At 33.5% G+C, this 16,580-nt stretch overlaps 2 protein-coding genes across 2 annotated transcripts; both read right to left on the reverse strand.

The window, feature by feature from the left end:
• Positions 1-3,517: 3,517 nt before the first annotated feature.
• LOC131146269 (MDIS1-interacting receptor like kinase 2-like) lies at positions 3,518-10,941 on the reverse strand. The gene is made up of 3 exons (XM_058095742.1): positions 8,048-10,941; positions 6,817-7,206; positions 3,518-4,181 (listed from the first exon to the last, which is right to left on the reverse strand). Exons 1-3 carry the CDS (start codon positions 8,772-8,774, stop codon positions 4,159-4,161), a joined length of 1,140 nt encoding a protein of 379 aa, XP_057951725.1. The 5' UTR covers positions 8,775-10,941; the 3' UTR covers positions 3,518-4,158.
• LOC131145769 (MDIS1-interacting receptor like kinase 2-like) lies at positions 8,797-10,881 on the reverse strand. The gene has a single exon (XM_058094958.1). It carries the CDS (start codon positions 10,879-10,881, stop codon positions 8,797-8,799), a length of 2,085 nt encoding a protein of 694 aa, XP_057950941.1.
• Positions 10,942-16,580: the final 5,639 nt, after the last annotated feature.

Below are 16,580 nucleotides of genomic sequence, written 5' to 3' on the forward strand. Positions count from 1 at the left end.
ATAGTTACACAAGTGTTGAAATAAAAAATTTCAGGATCAAATTAACATAACCCTAAATATGAGAGGATAAGGTAGTGTTTGGTAGAATAATTTTAATTCTTGAGCTTGGTTTTGTATGAATCCATACAAAATTTAATATAATTATGCATTGTACTTCGTCTAAACTCACCAAATCCAAATCCAAGATTCTAAATTTAATCCTATGTTTACAACTTTAGAATTAAAACTTCAAATTTAAATTTGAACTTTTGTGAATTTATAGAAATTAGAATCTATAATTATATAAAACATTAGTCTAACTACACACAAATCTAAATTTGAAATTTAAAATTTAATTGCCAAATACAATAGAATTTGCCAAACATATAAAAGTACAGGAATAGTATTGGGTATAGTGTATCCTTCTAATAGTTTTACGTTTTTTTTTTTTTTCCCGTGATAAGTTTTGAAGTTATTTTTTATTGATAATTTTACTTTATAATTTCACAATATGATAATACCACAAGGGGAAAAAAATAAGAGATAGTTTTTTATAATTATTTAAAAATAAAAATTAAAAAATGTTTCTTATGATTAAGCTAAACATGCTCATATTTTATTTTTCAAACAGTGTTATGTGTTACGGTTCCATATCGGATGCGTACTAAGAAGATTTTAAACTTTTAGGATGGTTTGAACTCCAATTACGCTAGACACTTTTTATGCGACAAACTTGTGGAGCCAGTGAACTAAAGCGGATAATACCGTAGGAGTTGGGCATAAAATCATTACATTTAGTATTAGAACTACCTTGGGGATTACTATTATATGAGTGGATCGTAAATAAAGGTATAAACCACTCTAATGAAGATGTTAGAGATGGGATGGGAGAAACTATCACAGTTCTACGTGGTATGTGTACTAGGGAAACTTTAGATTTATATAAAAGTGTGTGTTGATGGCTTATAGAGAGATTCATCATTTGACTGATGGTAAACTCATAAGGTTAGTGGATCGAAATAGACAATATCTCAATTCTTATCAGAGTTGGGCTCAAAACTAAGATACTATGTAATGTGGGCCTATAATAACATGGGCCCTTGTAGCAAGAATTTGGTGGAAATTCATACTGTTGCACATACTAAAACTAGGGGTGACAAAATGGGTCGAAACCCAACGGGTGACCCATGACCTGCCCGTTTAAACCAAGTTTGGGTTTAGTATAAGCTAAATCGTTTATAAATGGGTTAACCCGGATTCAGCCTGTTTATTAAATGGGTTAACCAAGTTCGAGTCGGGTCACTATCGGGTGGCCCATTTATGATCTATTTAATAATATAATGAAGGAGCATTTTTTTAATAAAAAATAAGTCATTTTATATAAAATATTTTTAAAAAATTAAAATAAATAAATTATATTTTTTAAATGGATGACCCATTTATGACCCGTTTATTAATAGGTAGATTTGAGTTTACATAGTACTCACACTCGGGTCAATCGGGAACCCATTGTCCATCATTTTCCTTTTTTTTCCCCCACCTAATATGTTATTTTTAGCCACATCCAACCGTTGCTGAAGATCAATATTTTCTTTTTTTAAGGGCTAGAAAATATGTACTTTGCGAGTTCCAAATCATAGCCGAATAAATAACCTTTTCTCCGATTGATTTTTGTCAGCTGTGAAACACATTCACCCAAAAAGATGGATCGGTGCATCATAAACTATAACGATCGCGCAGTAGAGTTCTCCATGTCTTTAGAACTCAACAAATTGAAGTAGGGCATTTGGGAAACACTGAGATTTGTCTCTTTGGTCAACTGCACAACATGTTAGGTTGAGGCTCTCTTTGATCAACTGCACGACGTGTTAGGTTGAGGCTTTGCGAGGGCAAGCCACTGTCATTGCGTGCCTAGAGTAATCATCTCCTCCTTTCTTGCATTTCCATTTCATGCCCACCAACTGTTTGTCTATATGTTTTTGCCTCGATGCCCTATTATTTGTCGCAAATCGGTGAAATCTTGAAGGGTTTTGATGTGTTTTCAAGTAATTTTTTTTTTTTTTTATTAACAGTTGTTGAAATTTTGGCAATTGGGTTTTGAGTATGTGACGTTTGTAGGGTAGTAATAAGAAAATCTGTGAGGGCCCTTTATGTGAAGTACTGAAGTTTTGGCTTCAATTTGACAATCAAAACTCAAAAGTATGTTGGTAGAATCTGAAGGTAATTTTTAGTGGAAATATGTTCTAGTGTGCAATCTGTGTTGGCTTCTGTGCAAAGTGAAAATAATATAATGATTGGCGAGATACATATATATAAAGCCTGTATTTGAAGTACCCAAACTAGGATTTCTAAACTCTTGGGAAGTGTCGAAGAGGGTTTTAAATCCTGTCATTTTAGTAATCATAATCATTTAGGAGTACTCTGTCCAATTGCAGCCATAGAAAGGACAGTGTTAGCAAATGGTCATAAAGATTTCTAGGCTTAAATCTGGGGAAGGAACTCGGAGGGGTTTGATATGGAGAATGGGCTAGTTCTGTACCCAAATATAAAGAATCTCTCTATAGACCCAAAAGTAGCTCTTTCCAGCCTTGGGTCATGGGGATCACCTGCATCGCTTGCCCATATGATAGTATGATACTAATTTTTACTTCCTATAATCTCAAAATTAAGCTGATAGAATGACAACACTGATATCACAAAAAGAAATTGCATTGCCATGCAAGTATTCAGAACATTTTATTTAAACATAATGATTATTACAAAACCAAAATTATATCTAATAGCAAGTACACAATGACCAGCCATGCACATAGCCAATAAAAAACGATTAAGCAAACAATCCAACAACTAAAATAGTCCTCCCAAATACGAACATAATACACTGGAAATAGGGAAACATATTCTAATGGAGAAAAAAAGTAAAAACAATGGAAATAAGAAAGAAACAAATATGTTTGCGAAATTTCACCCAGTTGGGTACTTGCATCCATGCAATCACCCATGTAACTATGGAGAATGACATGCACAATGATGGCCTTTCAGTTGTTAGTTCCTGGGAAACTTTTCACATTTTGGTTGAAATTGACGACTAGGATGAAAACATACAAATGCTAGTAGGCGGTGATTGGTGGATATATATATATATAAAGCATGTATTTGAAGTACCCAAACTAGGATTTTTAAACACTTGGGAAGTGTCGAAAAGGGTTTTAAATCCTGTCATTTTAGCAATCATAATGATTTAGAAGTACTCCATCCAATTGCAGCCATAGAAAGGACAGTCTTAGCAAATGGTCATAAAAAGTTTCAAGGCTTGAATCAAGGGAAGGAACTCAGAGGGTTTTGATATGGAGAATGGGCTGGTTGTGTAACCAAATATGATGAATCTCTCTATAGATCCAAAAGCAGCTCCTTCTAGCCTTGGGCCATGGGGATCACCCGCATCGCTTGCCCATATGACAGTATGACACTAATTTCTACTTCCTATAATCTCACAACTATGTTGCTAGAATGGTAGCACTAATATCACAATAAGAAATAACATTACCAAGCGAGTATTCATAACTTCTTATTTAAACATATGATTATTACAAACCAAAATTATATCTAACAGCAAGTACACAATAACTAGCCATGCACATAGCCAATGAAAAAGGATCAAGCAAACCATCCAACATTTTAAAATAACCCTTGCAATGCAAATTAAGAAGCAAATTACAATGGAGAACAAAAGTAAAAAAAATGGAAATAAGAAAAGAAACAAATATGTCTGCGAAAGTTCACCTTGTTGGGTACTTGCATCTAAGCAATCACCCATGTAACTATGGAGAATGACATGCACAATGATGGCCTTCCTATTGTTAATTCTTGGGAAACTTGTCACATTTTGGTTGAAATTGAGGACTAGGGCGAAAACATGCAAATGCTACCTTCACAACAGAGCCACTTTATCTTCAACCTCACAGGTAGGCAGTGATACGTGTTATTGTACCACATCCTTCAGCAGTATATGATGAGCATACGACGATAATAGGGATGAGATGAGATTGCTCAAGTTCATTCCCATAGTTGCTTCCACTGATATGACTCCAAAGCTATAAACATTGTCACTTCCACTGTGTAAGCAAGCTTCGCAAAAAGATCCTTCAAGTCATCCTTGTTGCTTGATATCACCATTGCTCAAATACGTCGAGCTAGAATATCTATAAATTGAAAACCAACACATGATATCCCCCTAAATCATATCCAAATTTAGGATACATGAAGCATGGACATTTTGGTTATTATGACATGTAAGATCGATAAAATTTCATAGAGAAAGTTATACTGGGAGGGTGAGATTGGTAGCTACCTACGAAACCAAGCACAAGAAAACTAATTCATAAGTAGTTTAATAAATAGTTGGGGCCAAATGATGCGAGGGTGACATGTAGCAAGATAGATAACCTTAGTTCCCTTACAGTTAACTGACTAACAGTTAGTGCCAAATGTACTGATAAATTTGACGTACTATAAAGATTTTACATAAGTAGCTATGCATTTCTCATTATTATTATTTTTTTGTGTTCATGAGAATTGCTATTAAAGACATATTTGAAGTATGATTGCTGATATCAAGTTTACCTTTTCTCTATTAAATGTTAAAGTTAGGTTTTAATATACTTTTACCTATATTTGGAGAGGTCTTGAATTTTGAGTTGTATTGAATTTGGAGAAAATGTAATATAAAATTGTATTGAAATTTGTTTAAATCCACTCAAATCCAAATCTAAAACTTGAAAACCATGCTTCCAAACACAAGTGTTAGTGATTTGTCTTAAACTTTTAAACGTGTTCTTCATTGTTGGCTTTCAAAATTTTTAAATAAGATTACAAACTGAAAATAAGTAGAAATATTAGGACGAAAAATGCAAAAATTTTAACTTGAGAAATCAAAACATGAATATATTTATATATTACTTTAATCTAAGTAGACATGTGGGCATGACTCACCTGAGATATGATCGATTAGGTATTTTAATTTACTTTTGTTTTAAGAGTAGGAATACATTTACAAACTAGTCAATGAGTCATGTGCAATGCATGTGATTGCATGTGAATATTATTATCGTTTAAATATTTTTATAATTCTTAATATAATTTGGATATATTTTTTAAAAAATTAATAATATATATTCAAAACTTAATTTATAAATATTAAAGTATGAATATTTAATTTATTTATAGAAATTATATTTTTTTTAATAAACATAAACATACACAGGAAATATTCCTATGACACCACTTGGATGGAAAACAAAATTTTAAAATATATTATATGATATGATAGGAATGATCTAATTAACATGACATGAACTATTAAATTTAATATTTATTTATCATTATAGATAAAAAAAAATTGATAAGAAAAATTTTTATTGATCTATTTTTTATAAAAGAATCTTATTAAATGACTTCTTCCAACAAAAAAAATACAAATAAATTTATTGCAATTTCTAAATTGTAATTTGCTATCAAAATATTTATAAATATTATTTTATTTTTTACTGATTTTTTAAAAAAAAAAATTCAAATGCATTAATTATTTGGGAGTACATCTAGTTCTGTAATTTTGTTTCAAAAAGAAGTTTCATTTTTCATTTTTAGAATTCCAAATAATTACAAAATCACATCTTATTTTCAAATTTTCAAAAATTATATAAAGCAAAACAATAAAAAGATGTTTTTGTTTTAATTTTCCTCTACTAATTTAGAAAAATAAAAAACAAGATGCACTTTTGTTGTTTGAAAAATTCAAAAGATCCTTTGATTGACATATAATTACAATAATTTCAAGTAAATGTTTTCAAATTACTAGTTCAACTTAAGGAAATCTCAAAATTTGTGCTACCTCATCAAATATAAAGGGAGTATTTGCAGATATGGAATCTACATACAACAAAAATTATTATTGAGAAAAGAATCTTAATTTAATAACAAAAAATTTGGGGGTTCAAGAATTGACTAAACTACCATTTAACTGGCTAAAATAAAAAATTATTTATCTAATAGTTTAGTTGTGCCTAATATTAAAGTATGGTTTCCATTGCTCAGATATGCATTGATGCATAGCAGCGGTGTTATGTATGTTTAAGATTTCATCATGTAATAACAAGATATTAATGCAGGTTAAGTGATGTGAGATCATTAAAAATGAAATCTTCTCGCTTGTTACATGATGAAATCTTAGGATGCATAACACTGGTGTTGTATGGATTAATGCATCGCAGAGGAGTTGGGGCCTTAAAATTGTCTAAAAAATTGAAAATAAACTAAATTTAGATTCAGTTTTGATCAAAGCACCGGTGTTATGTATAAGATTTCATCATGTAATAACAATATATTAATGCAGGTTAAGTGATGTGAGATAATTATTGGATAAAAACTATTTATCCAATAATTTAGTTGTGCTTGATATTACATCATGAAATCTTAGGATGCATAACACTAATGCATAACACTGCAATGTCTAGGTGAAATATATAAAGAAATATATATTTTAAGTAAGCTTTATTGTTAGAGAAATATAAAAAAAATTTATAATTCTTTTATACTTTAAAAAAAAAAAATCAATTATTTTATACCTCTTTTATATCTGTCTTTTTTTTTTTTTTTTTTATTGTTATATATATGCTTGTGCAACCATACAAATGAGTGAGGTCAAAATAGAAAATTTCCTTTCTTAGAAGTCATGCTAACCTTGGACTGAAGGGGTAAGAGAAATTATCCTTTTCAACAAAAAAAAAAGTTTATAAAATTATCATCTAGTACGAACAAAAGGCATTCTCAAAAGTTTACCTAGTAAGATATCTGTTGCCAAGATGTTATCCAGTGTAAGTGTGGAGAATGACTTCTGCAGATGTGGCGTTTCAATTGATAATTTTTGTGAAACTTGTCGCATTGTTGGTCGAATTTGAGGATTAAAGTACAAGCATGCAAATGCTACCTTCACAATCTGGACCACTTCATTTGCAAGTTTACTTGTAGGAGGTGATAGGCGTTGGTCTACCACATCTTTCAACAGTACATGGTGAGTGGATAATGATGATGATGTTGATGGTAATGACGAGGAGAATGGTAGAGATGAGATGAGATCACCTGGATGTCTTCCCATAATTACTTCCATTGACACTACTCCAAAACTATAAACATCACACTTCTCTGTCACTTTCATCGTATAGGAAAGCTCTGCATGCAAAAGATTGTTTTATTTAGTTAATTATAGTTTCTTACATTTACTCATAAAGGTTGTTATTATACACTATTATTGTTGCATAAAGAGACCAAGTTTTGAATAACGTTCTGTTTGAAAAAGAGGTTGGCATCATGTCTATTAGTCTTTTAATCACAATTGTAACAAAATTAAGATTCGTTATAAAAGAAAATACAAATTGTATCCTTTTTGGGTACGGACATGTGCCAATCCATTAGAATTCGAATGTTGAGATGTTAATCACAACTCCTAATAGTGAGTTTTGAGATATATAGGGTAAGGGAAATTGCGAGTTAATCATTGAAAATACATTTAATAAAATAAGATCCTTTACTTGGATGTGCATTAAATAAGATCCTTTATTTGGATCTCGTTGCTCGCCCTTGTATTGATTTTTTAAAATAGAGACCAAAGGTTATTTAACATAATGAAATGAATAAATTTAACATTATCACAAACTAGTTGTATAAAACACATTTAAGTTTATCATAGCTTAACAAGAAAATTTTTTTTCAAGGCTAATGATCATAGCTTAAAATGTTAAGAATATTTTAAAATATATCCTTTTAAAATACTCAAATGTGGGAACTAATTACGAATTTCAATTAAGGGACAGACGTTTAAGAATTTTTTTTTTAAAAGTTCTATAGATTTTTATATTTTCATTGTAGCAAAACACAAAAATAAAAAAATTATAATCTCTTCATAAATTTTTTTTTTAAAAAGGATTTATTCTGTACTTCTTTTTGTATATAGTTCTTATTACTTTGCATTGAAACCTAGAAAGGAAGGTGAAGATAGAGAATAAATAATTACCTGGAGCTGTGTATCCAATTGTCCCAGCCAATGAACTCCAATTGGAGGAATCAGGCTTTAAAAGCCTAGCAGTCCCAAAATCAGACACATGAGCTTCGTACTCCAAATCCAACAAAACATTGTTACTGGATATGTCACGATGAATTATGGGGGGTGAACAATCATGGTGCATGTAGGACAAAGCATTTGCAATTCCTCTCACCACATTTACCCTCCTACTCCAATTCAACTCCATTGCTTGTTCTCGATTACCATTGCTTAGCATCTTCCCCAAGCTTCCTCTCTCTATAAACTCGTAAACAAGAAGTGATTGCTCTACATGTGAGCAAAAACCATAAAGCTTCACAATGTTTCGATGGCATATTTCCGTCAATGCTCGAACCTCACTTTCGAAAGCTTTTGAATTGTCCATGGACTCATCATCTTGTAAAGGATGAAGTTTCTTCACGGCAACAACTTGGCCAGTGCTAGGCAACTTCGCTTTGTAAACAACTCCATATCCTCCTACTCCAATGCAATACTTAGAATTAAATCCCTCTGTTGCTTCGACTATTTGTTCGTAAACCATCTTCCCGTCATACCTCCAGACTGCAAAAATATTTTCATTTTGCATTTCCCTTGGTTGGTTATCCATTTTCTTTTCTCCAGAATTGAGGAGAAAAAAAATTCCAATCATAATGAGTATGACAAATACTATTGCCATTATGGAGACTATAGTCAAGATCATGATTTTGTTCCCCTTTTTTTTGTCAGAAATGCGGCTGATCGTAGAGGGGACAAGCCTTCAAACCTAGGACACTGCCACATAAGCTTGTGTTTCTGTAGGAATCAATTTGAGCAATTTGAAAGGGCTTGGCCGTAGGAATAGGGCCCTTTAAGTGCTTATTGTAGGATACATCGACAGATATCAAGGCAATGAGATCATCAAAGGTGGATGGAATTGAACCGGAGAATCCATTGTGGGAGAGATTCAATGTTTCCAACTTATTCAATTCACCAACTTGCTGTGGTATCTCTCCAACAAACAAATTCATGCTCAGATCAAGAAATTGCAAAACTTCTAACTTGCCAATTTGAAATGGCAGAGTTCCTTCAAATATGTTATTACGCATATTCAAGATCCGCAATCTTGGATACTCCCCTATTTCTTTTGGAACTAAGCCACTTAGATTATTTGATGCCATGTTAAGAACTTCTAAACTTGAAAGCATTAGAATTTCTAATGGAATAGTGCCTGAAAGCATGTTGTTGTCTAGCAAAAGGTCTGACATTGATGTCAATCTCCCAAGTTCCTTTGGGATCTTCCCAACAAGGTTATTTGAGGAGAGGTCAAGCAGTTGTAGTTTTGTAGCTTCGCCAAGTTCAAGAGGAATCTCACCTGAAATTTTATTGTTGGAGAGTTTTAGGGCCGACATTCTGTAGCATTGCCCCCAGTACTTGTGAGAAAGCTCGCCATAGAATTTATTGTTGCTCAAATCCATATAAGTTAAATATGGGTGGATGCCAAAATGTTCTGATATGTTTCCATTGAACTGATTCCCGTCTAGCCTCACCCTAACTAGGCTAGTACAGTTCCTTAAGATTTTTGCAATGGAACCTGTGAAATGGTTATCGCTTATAATAAGCTTCTCAAGCAAACCACCAAGACATATATTGTTTGGAATATGGCCAATAAATTTGTTATCAGAAAAACTCACTACCCTCAAATTTGTGAGATTATTCATCTCTGGAGGGAGTAGGCCTGATAACTGATTTTGATGCAGAAATAGGGTGGCGAGCCTAGTAAAATTTCCAATAGTAGGTGGGATTGGCCCTGTGAGGTTGTTATTTGACAATTGAAGATCAATGAGAGCCGCAGGCATTCCTATCTCTCGAGGAATGGATCCAGAAAGCATGTTGTCATAAAGGTATAGGTAGTACAAGTTGCTCAAGTCTCCTATAGTAGCTGGGATTGGCCCTATGAGTTTGTTACTTGACAAGTCTAGCTGATTGAGAGACTTAAGCATTCCTATCTCTCGAGGAATAGATTCAGAAAGCATGTTACCTTGAAGGTACAAGTTGGTCAAGTTGCCCAAGTATCCTATAGTAGTTGGGATTGGCCCTATGAGTTTGTTACTTGACAATTCTAGCCAACTGAGAGACTTAAGCATTCCTATCTCTTGAGGAATAGATCCAGAAAGCATGTTGTCCCGAAGGATCAAAGTGTTCACGTTGCCTAAGTCTCCTATAGTGGCTGGGATTGACCCTATGAGTTTGTTACTTGACAAGTATAGCCAACCGACAGACTTAAGCATTCCTATCTCTCGAGGAATAGATCCAGAAAGCATGTTGATATGAAGGTATAGGTTGGTCACGTTGCCCAAGTTTCCTATAGTAGTTGGGATTGGCCCTGTGATGTTGTTACTTGACAAGTCTAGGTGAGTGAGAGATATAAGCATTCCTAGATTCGAGGGAATGTCTCCGAAGAGGGAGTTGTTGCTAAGATCAAGCTTTTGGAGGTGTGGGAAGGACGAGAAATTAAAACTATGGAGCGTACCTCTCAAATCAAGGCTCGTGAGGTTTACATATGTAATGCTCCTTATGGACTTGTGACATCCAATTCCAATCCATTGATTGCAAGAGTCGGCTCCAACCCAAGAGGACAAAATAGATCGGCTGTGGTTGTCAAGACTCGCCTTCCATGCCACCAAAGCGTTTGTTTCAGAAGTAGTGGTGACTAAAGCAGAAACAAAAGCAGCACAATGGGAAGGAGGAGGAGGTGGGAATGCAAGAAAGAGGAGGTGGATGACGAGGAGGAAAAGAAGGAAGGAAAGAAACCGGGGGTGGGTAGACATTAGTTTTCCTACATAAAGACTGCTGGGTACAGAAAATGAATGGGTGGCTAGGATTGGGATGCAGAGGGTAAGGCATATGAGTGGTATTTATAGATAATGGAGAAAGGGATGTTTTAAATGAAATAAGTAGATGGGCCCTATTGGCTATTTGGTCATGCTTTGATGGTCTAGGTTGGATGCTTGTTCCTGGAAGCATCTGTTTATTGGGTTGCTGCTGTCCATTCATTAATTGTTGCATGGATGACTTTTGGTTCAATTTTTATATCTTTTTATAAAAATTTAAATTTATATTTTATAAACCAACAAACGCACTCGGTTATTTAGTTCGGGATTTTTCATGAATACAAAGAATACACCTTTATGAAATACGGAAGCGCACATGGACTGCAGAAAACGTTTGCATGAAATAATAAATACCAACAAAAAATGCTGAAACAAATAGTTTTATTTTTTTATTTCTGATAATTACGAAAATGCCCCTGCATGCATTTGATGTGATGACCTCCTTTGGAGCTTCGTTTGTGTTTACATATGTAAAGCAACTGCAGCTTTGGCATAAGAAAAGTATCCGAAATAATATCATAAATGATATAGTATTTTATGATTTATTGAAACTTATTAAATAAAAGATAACTCATTTTAAAATAATGAAATATCATACCATTTGCTAACTTTTTTTTTTTTTTAAATGATGAATAATAAAATTCTTTAGGATAAGGTGTACATTGACACAGAAAAGTAGTGATATTTTTGTTACGTAAAAAATAGGCACTACTTTTATTTTTATTTTTTATCTCTCAAATAATGATATTTTTTTCATGTAAAAAATTCTTTATAATATTTTTAAAAGTTTAGGAGAGATTAATAAATTCTAATAATTCTAGCAAAATATTGTTCACTTTAATCATGGGGCCTCACAATTTTGCCTCACTTCTTGAACAATATTCGTATATATAATTGAAAATATGGAGTCAATAATTATTTAATTCAATACATGACTTATTTTTATGGAAATATTAAGATGTTGTAAAAGGAAACATAGACTTGACTTGGGGTAGCATTTATCACGTTTGGTTGTTCTGTGTATAAATAGGTCAATCAATTAATTAATTCATTTATTAGCTTATCTATATAATTTTGGCGATTATTTTTTCATTAAAAAATACTTAAGTTCAAACTACATAAAAAAAAAAAATTTATCTCATCAAAATGCTCGTATATCTTAAAGTTCAAAACATGAAAGTTGTAGATCTCTTTATTAGATTTCCCCATAATTTTGAATCATCTCGATCGGACCTCGAACGAGAAAGTTACGCCCAAATTATGGAGTAATGCCGAAACAGTTCATAAAACAGCGTATGGTAATTTCACGTTCCATTTCAACTTTCATGCAGCTAGTATTTCTCAAAACTCAAAATACGAAAATTGTAGAGTGTTTTCTTATATTTGTACAGCATCTTGAATCATTGGAATCGGAGGTCGCATGAGAGAGTTACGCATAAATTACGAAGTACCATCGGTTTTTAGCTTCCAACAATCGTCTTGCAATAAAAAATACCAAAAAAATCATAATTTACTGAATAAAACCCAAATATTATAAATAGGACACCGTGTTAAAATATTGAGAGTAATTAGGTATTTAATTAAAAATCTAAACCTCAATACATGAATTAAAACACCTAATTACGCAGTTTAAGCGCGTAATTACACTCCAGAACTAACGTTTTGCTAGTCTTTAATAAATAACATAACTGAATTCCAGGGCTGTGTCTACAAATACTAACTCCAGCGAACATGAAATTAATGCACATTCGACACAACCATACCATTTCACATACAGGGATATAACCGAATTTCACACAAACTCATCATATACAATGCACATAGCTCCTTAGTAAGTCATTCATGCGAGTTTCATCATTATATAGCATTTAAGAACAATATACTCACATAAAGTTAACCAATAGTACAATTCAAAGTTAATGCGGTCATATATATGTTCGAGTGTAAATAGGTGAAATCTCGAGGAATGTGTGATGTGTGTGACATATTACACCTAGGATACCAGTGGATACCTACAGAATGATCGTTTTGACTTGGCCTAACTGGTATACCCTCAAAAACACTCAAAAAGAATGAGTTCACTAGTCATATGTGAGGAGGAGTGTCGCGATCAAACTTCCCACATATTGTAAGGAATAAATGCTAAATGTATGGAGTGGATTAGTCTGAGAAGGATCTAGCCTATCTATGAAGTATCGGGTCCTTCACCTTAGCATCTTCTCACCTACTCGTCATATCCAATCGAGACCACCCTAGATCAACTTATTCACAAACTTGACGTGAATACATCTGAGGCATTAAACGGATGAAGAATCTTCATACGTGGAGAACATGTGTCGTGTCCTTGACTTTTTGAGGTATTTATGTGGGGGCAGGTATTAACCTTTTACTTCATTCATGTGCATTCCTATTTCTTATTCTTTCTTCTGCTCATTCTTCAATTTCTGTCTTTTCTTGGTTAATTAGGAAAATCATTACACTTCTTTTATTATCTTCATACTACCAATGGGAATTAAGCTTGAACAGTAGTCCATGAACTAAGTCTATCTCTAGGGGTGGCTCAGCCTTCACATCTTGAGTAGGTTACAAGACTTAGGTTTCTATCTCCCCACTAGATGTCACCTCTAGGCTTGCAAATAAAAAACAGAGACTAGTGTACAAAGAATCGTCTAGAAGAAAAGAAAACTGAGTTTCATGAACTTTGATTTGACGTTAATGCTCAAAATGATGATAAATAGCTTAAAGATACCTCACAATGTGTCATAATTGCCACAGGTATTCTCTCAGTAATCATGAGGAACCCTAAGTGCAATGAATCACATGAATGTGCCTCATGAGATACCATGTAAATACCAAAGCTTATATAGCCAAATTAACACGAGTGTACTACCAATCAATTCCTCATGGAGTTATAAAATCATATAAAGAGAAACTACAAATAAATGACTCAAATGTGTAACTTTTAGGTTATATGCAAGTATGTGAAGGGTATATGTTAGTGTTAATAATGACATAATCGTTTATCCTCAATACTCTTTCTTTCTTTCTTGTTTTTTTTTTTCTAATATAAAACCTAGCAAGTAGACGTGCACAGTATCACATGCAAATTATCACCCTCCAATTAAAGTGGAACATTGTTCTCAATGTAAAAGCATAGGGGAGATAGAGAAGATGTGCACGAGAGAAGTAGAACGTACCTGGATAGAGAAGTAATGGAAAAGAAAAAATGAAACTACAGAAAAATGTACCTGAAAATTAACTAAAAATAAAATAAGGTAAAACAAAATGAAAAGAAGGGAAAGAAAAGCATCACAATCTGTCTGGCGAAGGCTCTGGAGGAATTTCATCTAGTGGGTGCAGGTCTATAAATTGAACCGACGAGCCTCCAAATTTGAGTCGCCACAACGAATCTGTCTTGTTACCTGCACAAAAGTTAACCTCAAATAAATCAATATGTTCTAAGATACTAGATAAAACATGTGCAGATGACCTTGTTTTAACAAGAAGAGATCGTTATTCAGTATATTTTTCAGGGATTTCACTTCTTTAAGAACCGGTCTTTGAGGCATAGGTGTCAGAACAGTTATCTTTGGTTCGTCAAAAGCATTAACATTAAAAGTTTTATCTGTTTCCTTGAAAGTTAAATTCTCACCAGTCTGCTCACCCTCTTTATCGAGTGTACCCATCACCGTACCACTGCGAGAATTCGCTTCGACATTGCACTCCTTGACATTTAGTCTAGTAGGGAATGATGGTTCAACGAATGTCAATCTTTGAGGGTAAGGTACCACAGGTTGGTACTCCTTACTGATCTCGCTCTCCATGTTAATTGACTTCTTCAATTTTGGACTTGCTTCCTCTGATTCTTTAACCTCATTTATCTCAGTTGTAACTTCAAGTGTCGGGACAACTGTTGGTCTGTCAGTGAGTATCTCAGGTTAGAGAACTTATTTTCCACTTCTCGAAGTAATAACGGCCTCCGCTACCTCAAGAGAAACATTATGTATTTGTTGTTGTTGGTGCTGGTATTCTTGAGGATTAGACTGAGGTTCTACCACAAATTCCCTTTTTTCTAAGATATTCAACTATGTGCTCATCTCATTAATGGTGTTCTGCAATTCATTTATGGCCTGAGTGTACTGATTGCTAGTTGTGACTTGAATTTGCATGAACTGCTGAAAGACATCCTCAAGAGACTTCTCCAGTGGAGCAGGTGCTGAATTAGATTGCACTCTTGAAGGTGCATAACTCTTGGAGATCTGTTGTGGCTGATACTGCTTTTGAAAAGTAGCCTGATGATATGGCGACTGATTAGGGGGTGCATAGGACTGGGAAGGTTGATTCCAAAGATGTTCTGTACTATTCTCCTTCTCCATCTCCATAGCCTCTACTCTTCTGGTGAGTTCAGCAAGATGTGCTTCAACACAAAAATCATCTTTTAGTTCATTCCACTCTCCACCATGTATTGCTCCTAATGGTTGATCTGCAATTGGTCTTCTGTCAATCTAAGTGTTCCATTGCTGAGCATAGTCAGCTAAATGATCCAAAATATCCAATGCCTCATTAGGCTCCTTGTCGAAGAAATATCCTGAACACATAGTATGAATGAACTGTTTCGATTCAGGAGTCAACGCAATGTAGAAATAGTTGACCAGATGCCATGATTCAAATCCATGGTGGGGACACATGTTAATCAAATCTCTAAATCTCTTCCACTTTCATGAAATGTCTCATCAGCTCCTTGTATGAATCGACTGATCTATTCCTGCAAAAATTGAGTTCTCCGTAAAGGAACAAATTTATGTAGAAATTTGTTTTGCATATCGGTCCAACTAGAAATAAAATTAGGCTTAAGAGAATTAAATCACATCTTAGCATTGTCTTTCAATGAAAAAGGAAATAGACGCAATCTAATTGCCAAATTAGTAGTAGTCTCATCTATGAATGTAACATATGCAAGCTCAAAATCAGTTAAATGCTGATACAAGTTTTCACACTCGATCCCATAAAATTGAGGTATCACAGATATCATTCCAAACTTAATGTTAAAGTTCTGTGCATTCTCAGGCAATATGATGTAAGATGATTGTGTGGTTCGTGTGGGCTGCAAAAAATCCATAAGCATGCGTGGTATAGGTGCAGCCATATATATTTCAAAACTTAATTTTTTTTCTTCTTTTTTTCTTCTTTCTTTTTCTTTTTCATGAGAAAAATTAAAATAACGGAAAAAATACTAATTTGAAACTAAACTGACATTTCATTGTAACGGCGCCACAAGCTTGACTCACTCAAAAAATGAGTAGCTCGGAAACTATTTCAAGTATAGGAGTTTTGTCGTATAATATTCAGCCCAAAGGCCAGATGGTCTCCTCAGAGAATGTATTTTAATTCTAAACTCGTGTAATTCTAAAAAAAAATTAAGAAAATAAAAAATTTACTAAATATAGTTTAGATTCAGTTTTCTAGGATTTTTGAGGTTTTATGACAAAACTAAAACAACGTGAAATTTAATTTAAGAACCTAACATGTACTAAATTAACGACAAGAAATAGGAAACAAGTACAATAAAATAGGTGGTAACAAAATTAATTGCGGAAAAATAATCCTATATTCAACCATTCAGATAGGGAATAAAA

The sequence above is a fragment of the Malania oleifera genome, chromosome 13 (genome assembly GCF_029873635.1).
Source record: "Malania oleifera isolate guangnan ecotype guangnan chromosome 13, ASM2987363v1, whole genome shotgun sequence".
NCBI classification, from domain to species: domain Eukaryota; kingdom Viridiplantae; phylum Streptophyta; class Magnoliopsida; order Santalales; family Ximeniaceae; genus Malania; species Malania oleifera.